Source organism: Larus michahellis, chromosome Z (genome assembly GCF_964199755.1).
Source record: "Larus michahellis chromosome Z, bLarMic1.1, whole genome shotgun sequence".
Lineage (NCBI taxonomy): Eukaryota > Metazoa > Chordata > Aves > Charadriiformes > Laridae > Larus > Larus michahellis.
In genome coordinates, this window is record NC_133930.1 from 27240767 (window position 1) to 27257396 (window position 16630).

General features: G+C 42.6%; 1 protein-coding gene across 1 annotated transcript in view; it reads left to right on the forward strand.

Annotated features, from left to right (window-relative positions):
• The first annotated feature begins 3230 nt into the window (after positions 1-3230).
• ANKRD31 (ankyrin repeat domain 31) overlaps positions 3231-16630 on the forward strand; it is a 69061-nt gene continuing 55661 nt past the window's right edge. The window contains exons 1-6 of the mRNA XM_074569773.1: positions 3231-3482; positions 4356-4411; positions 6084-6163; positions 9107-9153; positions 9801-9895; positions 10885-10925. Coding sequence (XP_074425874.1) covers positions 3376-3482; positions 4356-4411; positions 6084-6163; positions 9107-9153; positions 9801-9895; positions 10885-10925 — 426 coding nt within the window. The 5' untranslated portion in view covers positions 3231-3375. The remainder of the gene's footprint in view (positions 3483-4355; positions 4412-6083; positions 6164-9106; positions 9154-9800; positions 9896-10884; positions 10926-16630) is intronic.

Below are 16630 nucleotides of genomic sequence, written 5' to 3' on the forward strand. Positions count from 1 at the left end.
GGCGCCGGCACGCCCACCCCGCTCTACGTCACTCGCCGCGTCGCCGGGGCAACCGGCCGGGCGAACGCCGTGCGGCCCGCGACTCGATCAGGAGCAGGGAACACGCCATCTCGCCATGGGCCGCCCGCCAATCCGCCGCCGCGCTCCCCGCTCCCGGCGCCCTGATTGGGCGGCAGCACACCGCTCATTTACATACGCTGATCGAGCGACCGAACGACCGACCGCCCCGAGCCGCCCCCGACGGGCCCCGGCCCCGGCCCCGTTGCCGCGCCGGGCCATGCCGCCGCCTCCCGGGCCAGGCCGGCCGGTGGGCGGGCGGGGCGCCCCCAGTGAGCCGCGGTCCCTCACGCCGATGCTGACCCACTGCCCGGATGCACTTTTCCGAGGCGTGAGGAAGAAGCAGCGTAATAGTTCACAGCCCCCTCGCTCGTGGGAAGCCGTGGTGCCCCCCCGGCTTTCAGAAAAAAAAAATGCAATATTTGTGGCTTTCGGCCAAAGAGGAAGTAGGGGTTTTTTTCACTCACGAAGCACGGGAAGCTCCTTGTTCTTTCTGGGCACGCTGTTCGTGGCCGCTTCTCCAGTTCTGCGTGGCCGTTGTGCGTTTCTGGGTCTGAGCAATTGTGGACTGACGTGTTTAAATACAAACAAAATACAAAACCTGCAAGGATATTGCTGCAGATGATCTACACTCCCGCTCTCCCAAAACTGCTTCTTCCATGTGCCATTTCATCTAGAAATACTTCTAGAGGCTCCACACGGTACTGAGCTGTGAAGCGCTGACAGAAAGGTTTCCCAAGAACTCCACCCAAAGTGGTGGTTGTCAATGACGACATCATTCGTGTCTGCTCAGGCTTTCAACATGTGAATACGTTTTTCATTCTCCTCCTCAATGTGCTGCGTATAAATCCGAGTAACTCACTGCTGCGTATCCATCTGCCCTGCCAGCTTCTTTCTTGACACTCGCGTTTTCTTGAGTATTTCACCATTACTACCTGAACAGAGTAAAGTAAAACCAGTGAGACTTCTGAAGTAATTTGATAATATGCACAGCAATTGCTGTAATTGCTTACGGATGTGACCAAGTCAAAGCAAACCAGCAATCTGTACATAGTTGCAACTATTATGTATAATTGATACACAATTTAAGATGATCTTTAGTATCTTGCTCTGTCTTCCACACTTTTTCCATAGCAGTGGGTTTTTTAATATTCCATGATGACCATGATTCGCCAAGTAATAAAAACGTCAATTTGATCATCAAGTTCACCGGGAGCAGGAGTCACTGCGATGATTTGGAACTTGTGGTCTGCGCAAGCCCATGACCTGGCACCTTCTGCCACCACCTGTTCCTCGCTGTATCTCTTGGGGTGGCCTGTCTGCAGCCCAGCTCCTCAGGGTGCCTACAGCCCAGCTTCTCGGGGAGCTTGCAGCCCAGCTTCTCCCAGGTGCCTGAAGCCCAGCTGCTTAGGGGCCCTACAGCCCAGCTCCTCGGGGGGCCTGCAGCCTGGCTCTGTGCCGACCGAGGAAGCCACAGGAGCCACACTGTCCCTGCTGCTGCAAGGCTGGAAGGCAAAGCGATGTCAGAACAGGTCTGCCTGAGGAAAAGGTTGCTGCGATTAACAGATGACCACTGGGTTACATACAGGAGTGCTGCTGCCAAATACTGTGAAAATACTGGCAAATAATAATTTGGTTATCTATCTCAAACACGATCCTGCTCTTGAACCCATGAACGATTCTACTCTTGAACACATTCCCTGTGCTCAGGACAGCAGATAAACATGTGTGGAATAATTACTAAATTGGCCAAGAATACAAAAGTACAGCATTGTTCACACATTAAGGAAAGCTATAAAATCAAGAGGCTTCTGAGGTAGAATACAGCCGCAGCTGGCACACGAAGAATTCTGTGTGCCACGAACATCTGTGATTCCCTGTACAAGGTTGTTTGCGAAACTACACGAGGGATGGAACAGAACGTAATTGTTCCGTGGCCTTCCCTTGTGACAAATAGCAGATATGGGGACGAGATGGTACTACAGAACAGATAAGCGGCCTACACGCTACCCGAGCCAACATTTCGTCAAAAGTTGATGAAGTGCTGTCCTTTGTGCGAACTTTGCTTATTACAATGTACCAAAACACACCTCCATCCCGGAGGCTACCCACCCCCAAGGTGCAACCACTCCTCCTTCAGTACACCAATCATAATAAAAGTATTAATGACTAAAGTCACTCAAACTCCACTTTGAAGATGAAAAAGTAGTATAAAAATAGCCCGAGGGAGAGGGGATATCGGGGAAGACACCATCGCGAACAAGTCAGGAGAACCCCATCACTGACTCCCGGGACCAGTCGATGGGCTAAGCCTTTCTTCCCCCGCATAGGGACGCCTTTGGGAAGACTTAGATCATACCGAGTGTTTCCTTGGGAACTTAGAAATTTCTCTAGAGAATCTCTATCCTACATTTATAGCCAGGCTGTATTGTTTATAACTTTTGTCACGCATTTTGTGTACTTAACAGTATCTTTATTTGCACGTGCTTTGCAGACAGTGTATTTATCACCGGCAATCCTAAGAACCTATCTATCTGTTGTTTAAGTAGCTAGACGTTTCAGTTTCTCACTGAACGCGACCAAAGACTCGAGAGAGGCCGTGCTAGTTCAGGAGCACGACTAGACTGAAGGTGCAGTCCACTATTAGTGTATCCAAATTGCAACAGTTCAATATATTAAACGCGATTGGACTGATAGTGCTGAATTGGGCATCACTCAGAATTTAAACCCAGCCGCACCTAGCCTCCCACCTCGGTGTGGAGTGTTAGAACGCAAGGGGGTTTATCTTCTGCCAAAACCGCTTTGCCTCTTTCACGCCACAACATGGCCATGTAAGTACACCAATTAGGAGAAGGGAGCAATTGTAAATGACACGCAGACCAGTATGAGTATGTTAAGTGCTTTGCGGCTCTGCTTGATAATGTGGGCGACAGGGCCAGACCCAGGAGCCCAAGGCGAGCGAGGAGGCACAACCGCCTGTCAAAGGTGTGGGGCCAGCATAGCTGCCCAGAGCAGGCCGAGGCGGGTCATGCTGAGGGAAGACTCATCCTGCTGAAGGGAGAGCTGCCTTAAACTTCCACCGGCAGCCACCCCACCCTCACCCGTCCTCGGGGAGCAGCGCCTGCCGTGGACCAGCTCCCCTCTCGCGCTCTCCCTCGCCCTCGCCCCCCGAGGGGCGGCCAGACGCCGCGGGGCTCCGGCCTCCCCAAGATGGCTGCCGCCGCCTGCCCTGAGAGGGCCCGCGCGGGACACTGAGGGGAGGGACAGCCGCCGGCGGCGCCCGGGGAGCGGAGGGGAGCGGCGGCGAGCGGCGGCGCCATGGGGGAACGGGGCGGCGACGGTGGGGACAGCGGCAGCGACGAGACCGTGGTGGAGGGCTCGGTGACGGACAGCGATGTGGAGGAAAAGGAGCTCCGCAGGAGGGGGTGGTAACGCGGAGTGGCAGTGATGTGCGCCTACCTGGGCCGGCGCGGTGGCATGTGCGGCGCAGGGAGAGGCCGGGGGCCCGCGGCGGCCTGCGGGGTGGCCCTGAGGAGAGGCGCGCCGCGGCCCCCGGCCTGCGTGGCGCGGGGTGTGATCTCAGGAAAACACCGGCCACGAACCCTCCTGCATCTCACATCCCCGAGTGCAAAAGAGCTCGATTATTTCTGAAAAATGTGCATTTTTAGGGTTTTTTTCTTTTTTTTTCTCTGTTGAGTTTCGCATGCCCTTAGACTCAGTCGTTCTTAGCTCTGCAAATGCCCCCCTCCTCCTTCATTTTACACACACACACCCCCCTTGTGGGCCTTCAACTTTGTGCCTCCAGACTCTCCTGAATAACATTTTGTCAGTGGAACTGAAACATAATCAGAAACCAACTCAGACAAAATAAATAAAATACTATTAAGTACGGTTGCGGCTGATGGTAATTTCTCCACAGCTTTAACTTGATACCTTTTTCATGACAGTATCTCTGATATCCTTTAAGACATGGCCAAGAATTGAAACTATGAGGCACTTCTTTGTACTGGCGTTGTGTCCCAGCGTTGCTTGGAAATACATAAAGCGGCTATGTACCTCCCCACCAAAAGTTTCCTGTGCAGGGAATGGGGTAGATCCTCACAGTTTTGGGGTCCTTCGCTGTTGGTGTGGGCGTTAGAGGTGCACTTGCCCAGCATACAATTAGCAGCGTCCCCACAGCAGAGGCCAAGATGGGTGCCCTCAGCTGCCCCTTTGAGTTTATAGCACTGAAAAGCAGAGTGTACAACTGTTTAACAGCTTTTTTTGTTTGTTTTCTTTTTTTTTTTTTTTTCACAAAGGTTGCCCTTTCTGGATAAGGACATGGCCGTAACAACTGAAATAAAAATTACTGAAGGTAGGCAAGATTCGTTTTTCAGTCTGTTTCAGTCAGGTTCTGGGAACTGGTGCTGTGGATGTCTGTATTACTTTAACGTCAGTGTTGCATGAAGTTCATTGTTATGAACTGTATGTGCCCTCTTATATCCATAGTTTTAGCTCATATTTTAGAAGAACGTTCAGCATATTTTTAATATTTGAAAAATAGGTTTGCTCTTAATTTTTCTATTCTTCCTGTGTACTATAACAGAGAATGCCTGGCTTGGAAAGTGTTTGAACTGTATGTAGGGATATCCTTTTTGTTTAGAGAGGTGTATTGTGATTGAGCAGAATAAAATACATGAAATCTAGACACATAATAGTCATATATAACTATAGTTGCATATGGTATTTAAAAAATAACTCTAATATACAAAACTTTTAACATACAAAATTTGGGTAGGGATATTTAAGGACATTATTTTAAGTGTATTATTAAATTACATTAAACATAAATGCATGCACACTCATTTAAAGCCTTCAAATCTTCCCTAATAACTCCCTTAGAGCAGGTTGTGTGAGCAAGCATGTTTTAGTTACGTAACAGTTTACTGGTACCTCCTTGGTGTTTTTGTATAATCCATCCGACTTCGGTCCTGTGTTTTGTTCCAGCAATACAGAGACTGCCTATTTTTTAAGCGACACAAGGTGTTCTTAGTGTTCTTCTACATTTTTTTTTGTCTTTTTGCCAGTTTGAAGACCTGAACGGACTATCATTTTTTATTAACCTACTCTGGGTTAATAGAAATCTTATTGACAGCCCATTGAAATCTGCAAAAACTTTTCCAAGGGCTGTGATTTCCTGATGCTAAACTTTTCATGGTTGCTCAATAGTTTTGTCTGAGGAAAGAAGCATCATCCCATTTTGAACTTACTTGTGGTTATCCACTGGAATTAAAACCTGGCAACATTCAACATACATGGTTTAAGGCATGTTTATTTGACTCATTGTTCAGCTTGTGGAGTGGGGGTTTGTCTGAGGGTTGAACGGGCTTTTTTTGTCTCTGTAAATGTAATAGCTTATGATATTTTTAGCATTATGCCTGCAGCATTTTATATTTGGTAAGGTGGAATTAGTATTTCATAATTCGTGTATTTGTGCTTACTTGTATAGTAGCAATTTGGTGATGAGATACGTAACATAAAGATTAATTTGATGGGTATTTTATTAATGTCAGTAACAGCATTCTAGTTTTGAAACCTAAGGGTCCAACCTTAAAGGTTTTTCTCTTTTTTCTCCAGAGAGAAGTTCTTCCTTTGCATAGTCATTAAATAAATATTCCATACAGGAGTACAAATATTTTTAGTCAAGTGGATCATGCATCTTACCAAAATTCCAGTTGTTAGTTTAAAAAATAAGAGGAAAGATTTAATCTCCAAGACAAACTCAAGGAGGGTTCCAGAACACTAAGTGAAATAAATTTGCCTCCAAGCTGGTTTTATTTATTTCTGACCTCTCCTATACTGTAGTTTCGAAATCGAGTTAGATAGACTGTTTAACAGCTTGAGTTCCTTGCATATCAGAAGCTTTGATACGTATACGTTGGTTACTGAGTTATGTAGAAATTTATGGAGTTATGGAAAGTTGTGTAGAAATTAAGGCAATCAAAACTTCCTTTATTTACTGTATTTTTCTTCTGTTTTTTTCCTAGGAGCTCTCTCTCCAGAAATCTGTTTTATACAGAAATTTTTTGATCACACATATAGTCAAAAAGAAGAACAGATAAATCCAGTAGATACAGAAATGGTACGTCTCTTGCTACACGTATCTGGCTATTAATTATTAATAAACTCACTGGGCCTCGCATTCTTTATGTGCAAAAGAGCCTGGTGGCTTGCAGCTGAAATGAATTTTATGACAAGATAGTTCCCATTTGTGTGGCACATTCTCTTCAGGAAGGTATCAAAGTCTCTTCCCTCTATACCCTGTTTCATGAGGGTATAACCGTTCAAATTCGAGAAACAAGCCCATAACAAAGATGAAGAAGTTGTGGAGCACAAACTTTTTAGTATGTTCCTTTCAGGAGGTGAAAGATAACCATCTGGATTAACCATGCCAGAATACACCCTTGGTTACTCATTATGAGATTAGCTATGATCCAACGATTGGACAATTGTTTATTTGAAAAAGAGATAGTAATCTGAAATGCAAAATAAAATGCTTGCATGATGATGGGGTAATTAGTCCTACTCTATGGATAATTCTGCATTCCCTAATCTAGTAATTATCCTACTTTTAATATATTTGCCACAGTTGGTAGCTAGCCCATAAACTTCTGTACAATTGAGCAATCAGCTTTCCACCTGCATGTGACATGATCATGAAACAATTGGGAACAAACAGATTTTTGCTCTTTAACTGAGATTATTTTAAAACCTCTGACTGTTACACTGTCCTTAGGGCTGTGGATTCACCAATCCAAAGACCACTATCTATGCATTCTTATTCCAGTATAAGAGGATTTTTTCAAAGAACTAAAACGCTTCCTAGATGACAAAAAAAAACATTGAGACCTGCATAGCACACCACTGGCAGCTTAGTTGTGCACAGCATGGGGACAGTATAAAAATTAAATCTTTACTGAATTCTGTAAGGAATGCTTTTGTCCTGTCATCCATGATGCTTGCATATGTAGCTGACACCAGTGTGGCTCTTCAGCCACTCTCAGAGCCAACATGGAACATGCTTATATAGAAGCTTTCGCTTCTACTGTGTCCTCAGAAATGATCTTATGTGAATACAGCATCTTGATGCGATGTGATATGAGGGTCGTGCAGCCTGGAGTGGCAGAATTTTTTCAGGAACTGTAACATCAGTTCCGGTTGTTCCAAAGAGTTTTGGCTTTCTCTGTACTTCAGGTGGGTTGGGGGAGGCTTGGGATATACGGTCCTATCCTTGATTCTACTAGAGATTGTAAATAAGACTTTTCTTCCACCAGAGATTGATTAGATATATAGACAGATTTTGTAGGATTCACGTTCTTTCCAACTGACAAGTTGTTTCTATTATCTATTAACAGCCTATTCTGTGGCTTTTTCAGGCAGGCCTCGTGATTGTAAGTTTGTGCTTTTACCTGTTTCAGTTATTTTTTTTCTTGCCCAGTTTGTTGAAGTGCACCTAAAGTTGTTAGGTGGCACTTACAGCTTTTAAGCATTAGTCTTTTTTTGGAACATGTCCAGAGTTCCCTCAGATAGTTGTCTGTATAAATAAGTTCTCAAATGAGAAAAATCAGTTGAGTTTTGCAGGAATTTTCTTACCAAAAGGAAGAGAGTAGGACAAAAGGCTGTTCCCAGTACTTGCAGTCAATGGTCACAAACAGTATTTATGTAATTTCTATGATTTGAGAAGAACTATCAAGCTATCAACAGTACACTGATTTTGCTTGGAACCTAATATTTTAACGGACAAAGTAGTTTCTCCTTCTGAGATACTCGGTACATCGTTGAGCTTTAAGCATCTCTCTGAGCAATGTTAGCCTGTCAAAGAGGTTTAGTAGTTGTTCTGCTATCCTTCTGACCTCTCTTGGTCTCTGGATAATGTTCTGTGTAAATATCCAGGCTGATTCGTACAAAGGGTGTATTTAGCAAAGTCAGTAACTTTCTGCCAGCTATCCCATTGCCATATTTTGGAACTACATCAGTCAATAACTGTTGCACAAACTGTTTCTAAAGAATCTATTCCATTCCAGGAAGCCTTTTAGCAGTCTTTCCTCTTGGTCAGTTTCCACCTGTTCCTCTTCATGTAATTTCTAAAATGATTGTTCTTCTTGTGTTGCTAATACCTTATGCAAGCCAAGTAAGTCATCACTTGGTGGGCATACGAAGGTGTTCTTTCCCAGAGTTTTCGTAGTGCTGTGACTGTTCTCCACTGTATGTCAATGATTTGTTTAAAATGGCAGCCAGTATGCTGGTAGTCCACTAGAAATCCCCTGTCTTCAGCTCATCTGGAAGAGAACAAACCTGCACTTCACTTGCCTGTCTTAATCATTCCTAGGTTGCATTAGACTTTAAATAGAGGCTCCTTTTTCCATGCTAGAGGAGGTCTTTCCCTTAGGTACAGTCAGAGGCACAAAAAGTAGATCCAGGCTTCTTTTACTAAAGAGTTTGAATTTGGCTCCTGCTCTGACATTAGGTTTCTGCTTACCCGCATTGTCCTTTTCTGGGTCTGCAAGTAGCAGCCCTGCCACTTAGAGCTTTCTGATGTGCAGGTCTTGTCAGCTAAGTCCCTTAATTCTGCCTTCTCCAGAGGTACTGAGAGTTGTGTACTAAACTCCACAGTCCCTGGTGCAGCACCCTGTCTTATTTAGTTAAGAGGGAATTGTTACAAAAGTAAGATTAAAGCTGGGAGTTGAAATAAAAACACCTTGTATTTTGGTCTTTTGATGTATAAAACACCTGAAGTTTAAAGCGATTATGTCTTACTTGCATAGGTATGTTTTCCTTCTGGGTGAGTGTTGTCTTTCATGGTCTTGATTTATTTTTCAACATTTTTCTCAAATAGGACAAATAAAAAATATTTTTGTGGAATGGCTTTTGTGTCTTATTAGTAATGTGCATAAAGATCAGATCTAAAAATTCCATTTCCCAGCTCAGTTACAGATAGAAGAAGATAAGCATGTAGTAAAGTTGAGAAAAATGCGTACTAAGTTGTTAATCTTTTTTTTTTCCCATTCAGATAGCTGACGAGGTATGCACATTTGACCAGTCTCAGTCTCTACTGCAGTAAGTATAACACATCACATAGGAATTCCAGTCAGGCATACTGTAATTAAACAATTCTGTTATACTTCCATTTGTATGTTATTTTATTCTCAGTGTTTTATTGTGGTGTGGTTTTCTTGTTTGCTTAGTGAAGGATCTATATTTATGTCTGGGGTGATTCTGTGTCCGATGTGGGTCAATTTTTACCTTATTTGTTTTTATTGATGGTATTACCTTTAATGGTATAAGGGCATAAGCAACAGAAAAGACAGTAAACTACTCAGGGAAAACCATTAGACAAATGAACAAAAAATTGTAATACATAATATTAAACCTTTTGTTCTTAGAACCTATAGAAGGATTGCAGTAGAAGATGTATTTAAAATAGAAATACTGAAAGAAGTAATAAAAAATGGGAAGGGACGTTTTTTCACGTAGAGAATGAATGTACAAACATACCTAGCTCCACTTAGGAAATCTGGAAGTCTCAGTTACTGTAAGTCCTTGTAAAGAGAAGTACGCCTCTGGAAAAGCCTGCCGTTGTTTCCACAAATAATTTTAAGTAAAAAACTGCATAAACAAACTGAAAGTACTGTAGAAATTTTCTTAAGCTGAGCAGATAACAGTTCTTGCTGAATAAGAACATTTACGATATTATTTAATTCTAGGGGTTGGATTAACATTCCATCACTTCCTGAAAATATTTCTAAGCCAGGTTTTGCGCTAAATGCTGCAGTAGCGGGACAGCAAAATAATACTGTAGGTATGTTGTATTTTGTACAAAACTGAAAGTAGCTGTAGCTGTGGCAAATTCATTTGAGAAGCTGAAGATGAGTAACTGCGTAGGTTTATTTAGAATCTGTCTATATGTGACCTTTACAATCGTAGTTTTCTTGGACTACAAGTTATGTTTTTGTAAGCATTCTGTTAGCATTGTTTGAAAAAAGTAATTGTTTTCCCAAGCCAGTGGTATATTTCCAGCTTAAAATTATTTCATTGCTCTGGAATTTTCTGACAAAAGTTACAGGCCACATAGCAATCAAGTGCTGTATGGATGTGTAAGGTTAAGCATGGATGTAACAGTCATTGGGGGTTCCTGCATGCCTCTTACTAACATATCCAAAAATCAAAGACATCTGTAAGAAACAAGAAACAAAAATGCTACTGGTCATTCCCCACATCTCTCTGCCACCAGCTGCTGCTTCAGGTGTACTGCTGTTCCTCTGCCCTTCCAGCAGTGCAGGCCTGCCCCATCTGTTTAAGCTAATTTCTGCCAACCCAGTAGAAAACCATTCACTTTATATCTTATTAGGAAATTCCCAGGGAGTCACATGAACACAGTGATGGGAGCAGGGGGGTGGGACCAGCCCTTTTCAGAGGCAGTAAGTTACAGATTAATTTAGCTGTATTGTCTAATTGCATTGTAATTATAGAGGGCAGGGTATAGGCCTCATCCAGGGGAATGGGCAGCGATTCCATCTGCTGATAGTCTTTGGAAACATGGGCCTCTAAACAACAGTGAAGAAATATGACAAAATAGCCCTGGAATATAATTTGGTGACTAACAGAGCCTGACTAGAAATCTTATTGTCAGTTCCACTTAGAGAAAATGGCTACAGAAATTTTTAAGAATGGTTGAAACTTTAGCCTTAAACAGGAAGTGAGGCCATTTTATTAGAAATTATGAAAACTTTCAGAAGTGGAATTCAGTGATAGTACAACTGAAATATTTGTTTACTCTCCTAAATTTAGATATCAAATTGAACGGATTTGAAAAAGATTCCGAAGAAAAGGTTAGTGTATTTTTACAACTGAATGTATATAAAATATCTTTTAATTTTGTTAGCATTAGAAAATATTTTACTGAAAAATACATGGTTCTTTCATTTTAAAAAGCAGGCACATAGCTGTCAAAAGTGACACTGAGTGTGTCACTTTGGTGAAAACAACTTAAAAGCTAACATTCGTTTTCTGCTTTTTGGGTAGGAACTGCAGTTACTAAGCTTGCAGGGCACAAGGGTAGAAGCTAACAGTAACAGTGAAGTAGGAAAGATGTCACCATGACACAGAATCTACGAGGGCTGTTACTTAAGCTAAAGTAATGAGGACTTCTGGTAACCTAAAACATGTTTTCCGCCAATGCAAATTATGGGAGAGGGACTAGAGAGGTCTTTGAGGAGGAACAGAGAGTATCTGTAACTGTCCTTCTGTTTGGGAGTAATGACTGACTTGTGGCCAAAAACAGGTAGTACATCTCTTGGGTAATCCTAAAGGTGCTCATGGGGGACAGGTTTCACTGCTGATGAGATAAAAGTGAGGGAATAGCTCTGGAGCTACGGTTTGCCCCATTTGTCAGGTCCTTTCTCAGTGATACTGAATTGGGGGTGATTCCACTCCTGTGTGAGCCTATGTACTTGGGTGTTGCAAGGTACTGCCCCTTTTCTTTGCCCTGGGTTTCTGCTGCTTCCTTTGGGCCAACACTAGTGCTTGTTTGACCCCCAGCATGAAGCAAGTTTTGAGGAACAACTGTCAGATGCTGTTCAATTTTTTTTAGTTGGCTTAGTTTTCAGCCACGTTAATTTTTCAGGTTAGCTCCCCAGAAGATTAGATAAGTGCCAGTGCAGCATAAGAGAGGGTGTAGAAATGCATAGCTGAAGGCAAGTGGAAGGACAGGGACTCCACCAACTCTAATTTAGATAAGTTTAATGCAATCTGAATGTTCTAAGTGTACCTCATAAATAATACTTATTTTAGTAATTATCTGCTGGCAAGCACTGCTTTTGCATGTAAAAGAAAGAAAACCTTGAAGGGAAGAAGGAATTCCCTGACAGCTTCCAGAAAACAGAGTAGCAAAAATTCAACAATATATCCACATGAACCATCCAACCCAGAAATATCTTGAGCAAGAGTTGAAGGTTCTGCAACCACCGACATAAATATCCAGTGGTCAAATATTCCCTTTCTTCCTTACCACTTCCCCTCTCCCCTTTTTCCTTCCTGCACTCCCTCCATTCTTGGTTTGCAGTCAGTGAAGTCCAAGCAGCAGTGAAGTACTGGCAATATTTCGTGAAGGAATTCTTGGCCTTTGCCTCCGTATCATCTGTCTTTATGCTGACATCTGCAGTGACAACGTTGCTTGCGTCTGTTGTGCTGTCTCTGCATTGTTGTCGCCTTTTATTGCACCTCTGAGGCACAATGCCCTCTTTGTGCTTTTCAATTTCTAGTCTCAGTTCATCCCTGACCAGTTCCTTGCTTTCAGGTGTATGGGTGTTGGACAAAGAAACGGTCATTGGAATTCGTTCTGTTGCTTTTTCTGCAGCAAAAAGTACCTTCTATTACCAATTCCTGCTGCAATGTCATGGACAGTTTTGAGGATTTCAGCAGCACTAGTGACATCAACTGCATGGGTCCAAGAGAAGTGAGAGGATCTTCCTGGGTACATATAACGCTTGCTGCCATCTGCAGCTTCTTAGGAAAACTCACATTAACTTACAACAGGGTACCAGTTCCAGTATTTCTTCTCTGACATTCCAACGTGGAGCAATTTACAGCAATATGCAGTGTAATTATCTGCTGAAATAACCTGCTTAATGCAGAGACCATAGCATTATGACTGTTTCATCTAGTCCCATAGATTTGGACCTGTAAGTAAAAAGTCAGACTTCTATATAAATCAATTTTACTTTTGGTTTGTTTTTTTTTTTAGGGAGATTGATTAAGATTAATGTTGTGGAAAAAACAATACTTGCTAAAATTTGCCAAAAACAAATTTGAGACCAGTATGACAAATTATTCATGTCTTGTAGCAAATATGATTGATTACATGATAAGGTATCCCTTGCCTCAGAACAAAGAAAAAAAATTAAATCCCCTATGCTGTTACTTTCTGAAAAATATACAACTACCAATATAAAAATATAATACCAAGTTTATTAGGTGAAACGTTCTCATTGTACAGAATTAGTTAAATAGAAGAAAATCAAAAAGCCTTGAAACAAAGATTACCTGTGATTAATAGCCTCTGGAGAATAGACAGATTGAGTGCATTGGGAATATCTCCAGAGAGGGTATTTTAGGAGCCTGGAGTAAGAAGGTTGGAATTAATCACTATGGTGAATGATACTTTTTGAAAATTGGCTGATACTGACACTGGCAAGATCTGAGTGCTGCAGGAAGACCTCTTGCGAGGAACCAATGGCCATCACAGGCTTTCGTGTACTGATTTGAAGAAAGGGCAGGACAGACATGTTGACAACCAGAAGTGAGTCACTAGGCATGTTAGTTTTGTCTATCTATTCCTGAAAATACAAGAGAAATTCATTAGTTAGCATAGTCTCTGCATAGAAGTCCTGACACCATAAAATGAATCTTGCTGTGTTTTCTTGATTTTGATGACATAGCAGCTCTGATTTCTGCTGAGGTTAGTTTGTCGATAGTGGGGCCAATATTGGTCAACATCCTCAGTAATGGCCTGGAAAATGGAACAGAATGCACCCTCAGAAAGTTCAGAGATGGTACTGGGAGGAGTGACTGATACAGCAGACAGTTGTGTTGCCATTCAAAGGATCTTGTACAGGTTGGAGAACTGGGCAGAGAGGAATCTTATGAAGTTCAACAAGGGCAGATGGAAAGTCCTGCATCTGGGCAGGAATAACCTCAGGCACCAGTATGTGCTGGGGACCAACTGGCTGGAAAGTAGCTTTGCAGAGAAGGACCTGAGGATCCTGGTGGACAATAAGCTGGCCACAAGCCAGTGATACACTTGTGTGGCAAAGGCAGCAAAAAATATCCTGGGCTGAGTTAGGAAGAGTGTTGCCAGCAGGTTGAGAGAGGTGTTCCTGTACTTAGAACTGGTAAGGCCAACTCTAGGGTACTGTGTCCAGTTCTCGGTCCTCAGTACAAGAAAGATAGAGACACACTGGAGCAAGTCCAGCACAGGGCCACAAAGATGATTAAAGGACTGATGCGTCTTTCATATGAGGACAGGCTGAGAGAGATGGAACTGTTCAACCTGGAGAAGAGAAGGCTCAGGGGAGTCTTACCAATGTGTATGAACACCTGACAGGGAGGAATTAAGATGAGGGAGCCAGACTTCTCAGTAGTACCCACTGGTAGGACAAGAGGCAATGGACACAAAAAGAAAGAAATTGCACCTGAACACAAAACCCCACTTTGTAACTGTGAGGGAAGTCAGATACTAGAAGAGGTTGCCCAGAGAGGTTGTGCATTCTCCAGCTGTGGAGATACTCAGAAGATGACTGGACATGGTCCTGGGCAACCTGCTGCAGCTGACACTGCTTGAGCAGTGAGGCTGGACTAGCTGATCTCAAGAGGTCCCTTCCAGCCTCAACTGTTCAGTGATTCTCTGTGCCCACGTCGCAGTCCCAGTCCCAGTCTCCAAACCCATGTCCCAGTATATTGCAATAATTTTTAGCTCATCATTCTCACAGAAGCTGGTAATGTTGATCCTTCTGAAGCCTTAACTCTTTTTTATGGTGATGCTCTTATATGTATGTATTGAAAGGCTGAACTTCTCTGCTGTTGTTTGACTCAGAGCTAGCAGATACAGAAGTCCATTTAACATTTCCAATCCAGTGTTATTTATGCTTCAGTATTATTCAGTCCGGTTTTATCTTGTAACATTAAAAAGCCACAGTCTGTGACCAAGTAGCCACCAATTTCTTGATAACTTTTTAATTGTTTTCAAACACGTGGAAAAAAAATAATCCTTGCACGTCAAGATTGACCAAGGTGATGTGAATGCAGTGCCATCGGCTGGAGGTGACAGTCCAGATTTAAGCTTGCCCATGTACTCTACAGGGAGAGGTAAACATCTAAGGCTTGGTTAAGCCTGTCTTGCTCACTGGCGTTTGGTGCAGTGAGTTTATTAACACACAGTTTTTATATCCACGGTCAAGTAAATTGGTTTTTTTTAGATGGGACTTCTGCTTGACTTCCCTGTCCATCTGCTTCCTCTGGTGCAAGGTTCTCAGTTACATAAGGCTGGAGTTGATGGTGGCCAGGCCCAGCTGTTACCCAGTGTGTGCTTACTGGGTAAAACAGGGAGACAAGAGATTCTGGGATGATGCTAGAATGTCAGCAGGATTTGTGTCTGGATTAAGGAGTGCCTTGATTTGGATTTGTACTGGGAATAATTGAGATACGAGGATAGTGGGATTTAAATCAAGGCTTTGGAAGTAGTGTGCTCATGCTTACTACATCTCACATGGAAGAGATTCACAGTTGCCATGAGATGGTTGGCATTCAAACCCTAAAAAGAATTAACAGCCTTATGCCAAAGAGATACCTTTTTCTCTTTGGCATCCTTACATAGGAACCCCTTTTTGAAAGTAGTTGCTTGAAGCATAGCTCTTATGGTGGATCTGAGGATGGATCTGAGGATGGATCTGAACGTGCATTTTCCATAATATTGATATGCTACTGCTGAACTACTGACTGAGGCGGAATCCTGCTCCTCCTTTGAGTGAAACTTAAGTGTATTCAGACCATACTTACCAGACAGCGGTCCACAGGAGAGAGAACTCCCTGTTTTGGTTTGGTTCCAGCTGGCTCAGCTGTGATCCTTCAGCAGCTCCTCTATTCCTTTTCAACAGACAACCGAAAGTACAGGAACCTTATGCAATGAGGCTTTAAGTGTCTTTATGGATAAGTGGCAGCTGAGGATGGGTTTCGGGGAGGGAAGGTTTTGACTTCTGTTACGTTCTGCACATCTTAGTTACTCATAGAGGAAGTCCCATGGGATTTTGCCAACAGAAGTGAGTGCTAAAGAACTTTAGGTACCTGTAGTTGGATCAACACCATCCACATTTCAGTGTTGGATTTCAGTTTGCATTTAGGTTTTTAGGATATTGCAAAATTATTCATTTATGCCTGCCTGATCCTTCTACATTAATATAAATTTAAGTTTCCTCTGCCCTTCAACAAATGCACCAAGCCTTTTTCTTAGGAAATCTATAATATACATACATGCTGTTTATACCACAGTTCTTCAAGTACAGAAAGTTATGCCAGTGGGGTTTTTTTCCCTATTGTTTAAAGTCTGCAGAAATTAGAGAAGTGGTCTAAAAAGAAAGTCTAATTCAATACAGCAAACTAAAAAGTAGTCAGTAGTTAAAAAGAACAGTTAGCTGCAAACATACAACATAGGAAGCAGCTCATTGGGAAGTAATTTTTCAACAAAGAATCAGGGATTTATAACGGCTTACAAACTGAACATGAGTCAATGCTGTCAGAGTTCTGCTCTTTCTGTTTTCTTGTTTTTGAGCTTTATCAAAAGTATGTTACCAGTGGTTAAAGGATCCTTGCACTACCCAGTGTTTCCACTTGCTGGCAGCAAGAGTCTAAAAATGTTTTGGAAGAGATTATTTTAAGATCCAGTATTACTAAGCAACACCGCTATTAAACACACGTTACATAGAAAAAAAATTTGTTAGGTCTGCTGTGGCATCTGATTTTCTCCTGCAGTAACATTGCAACA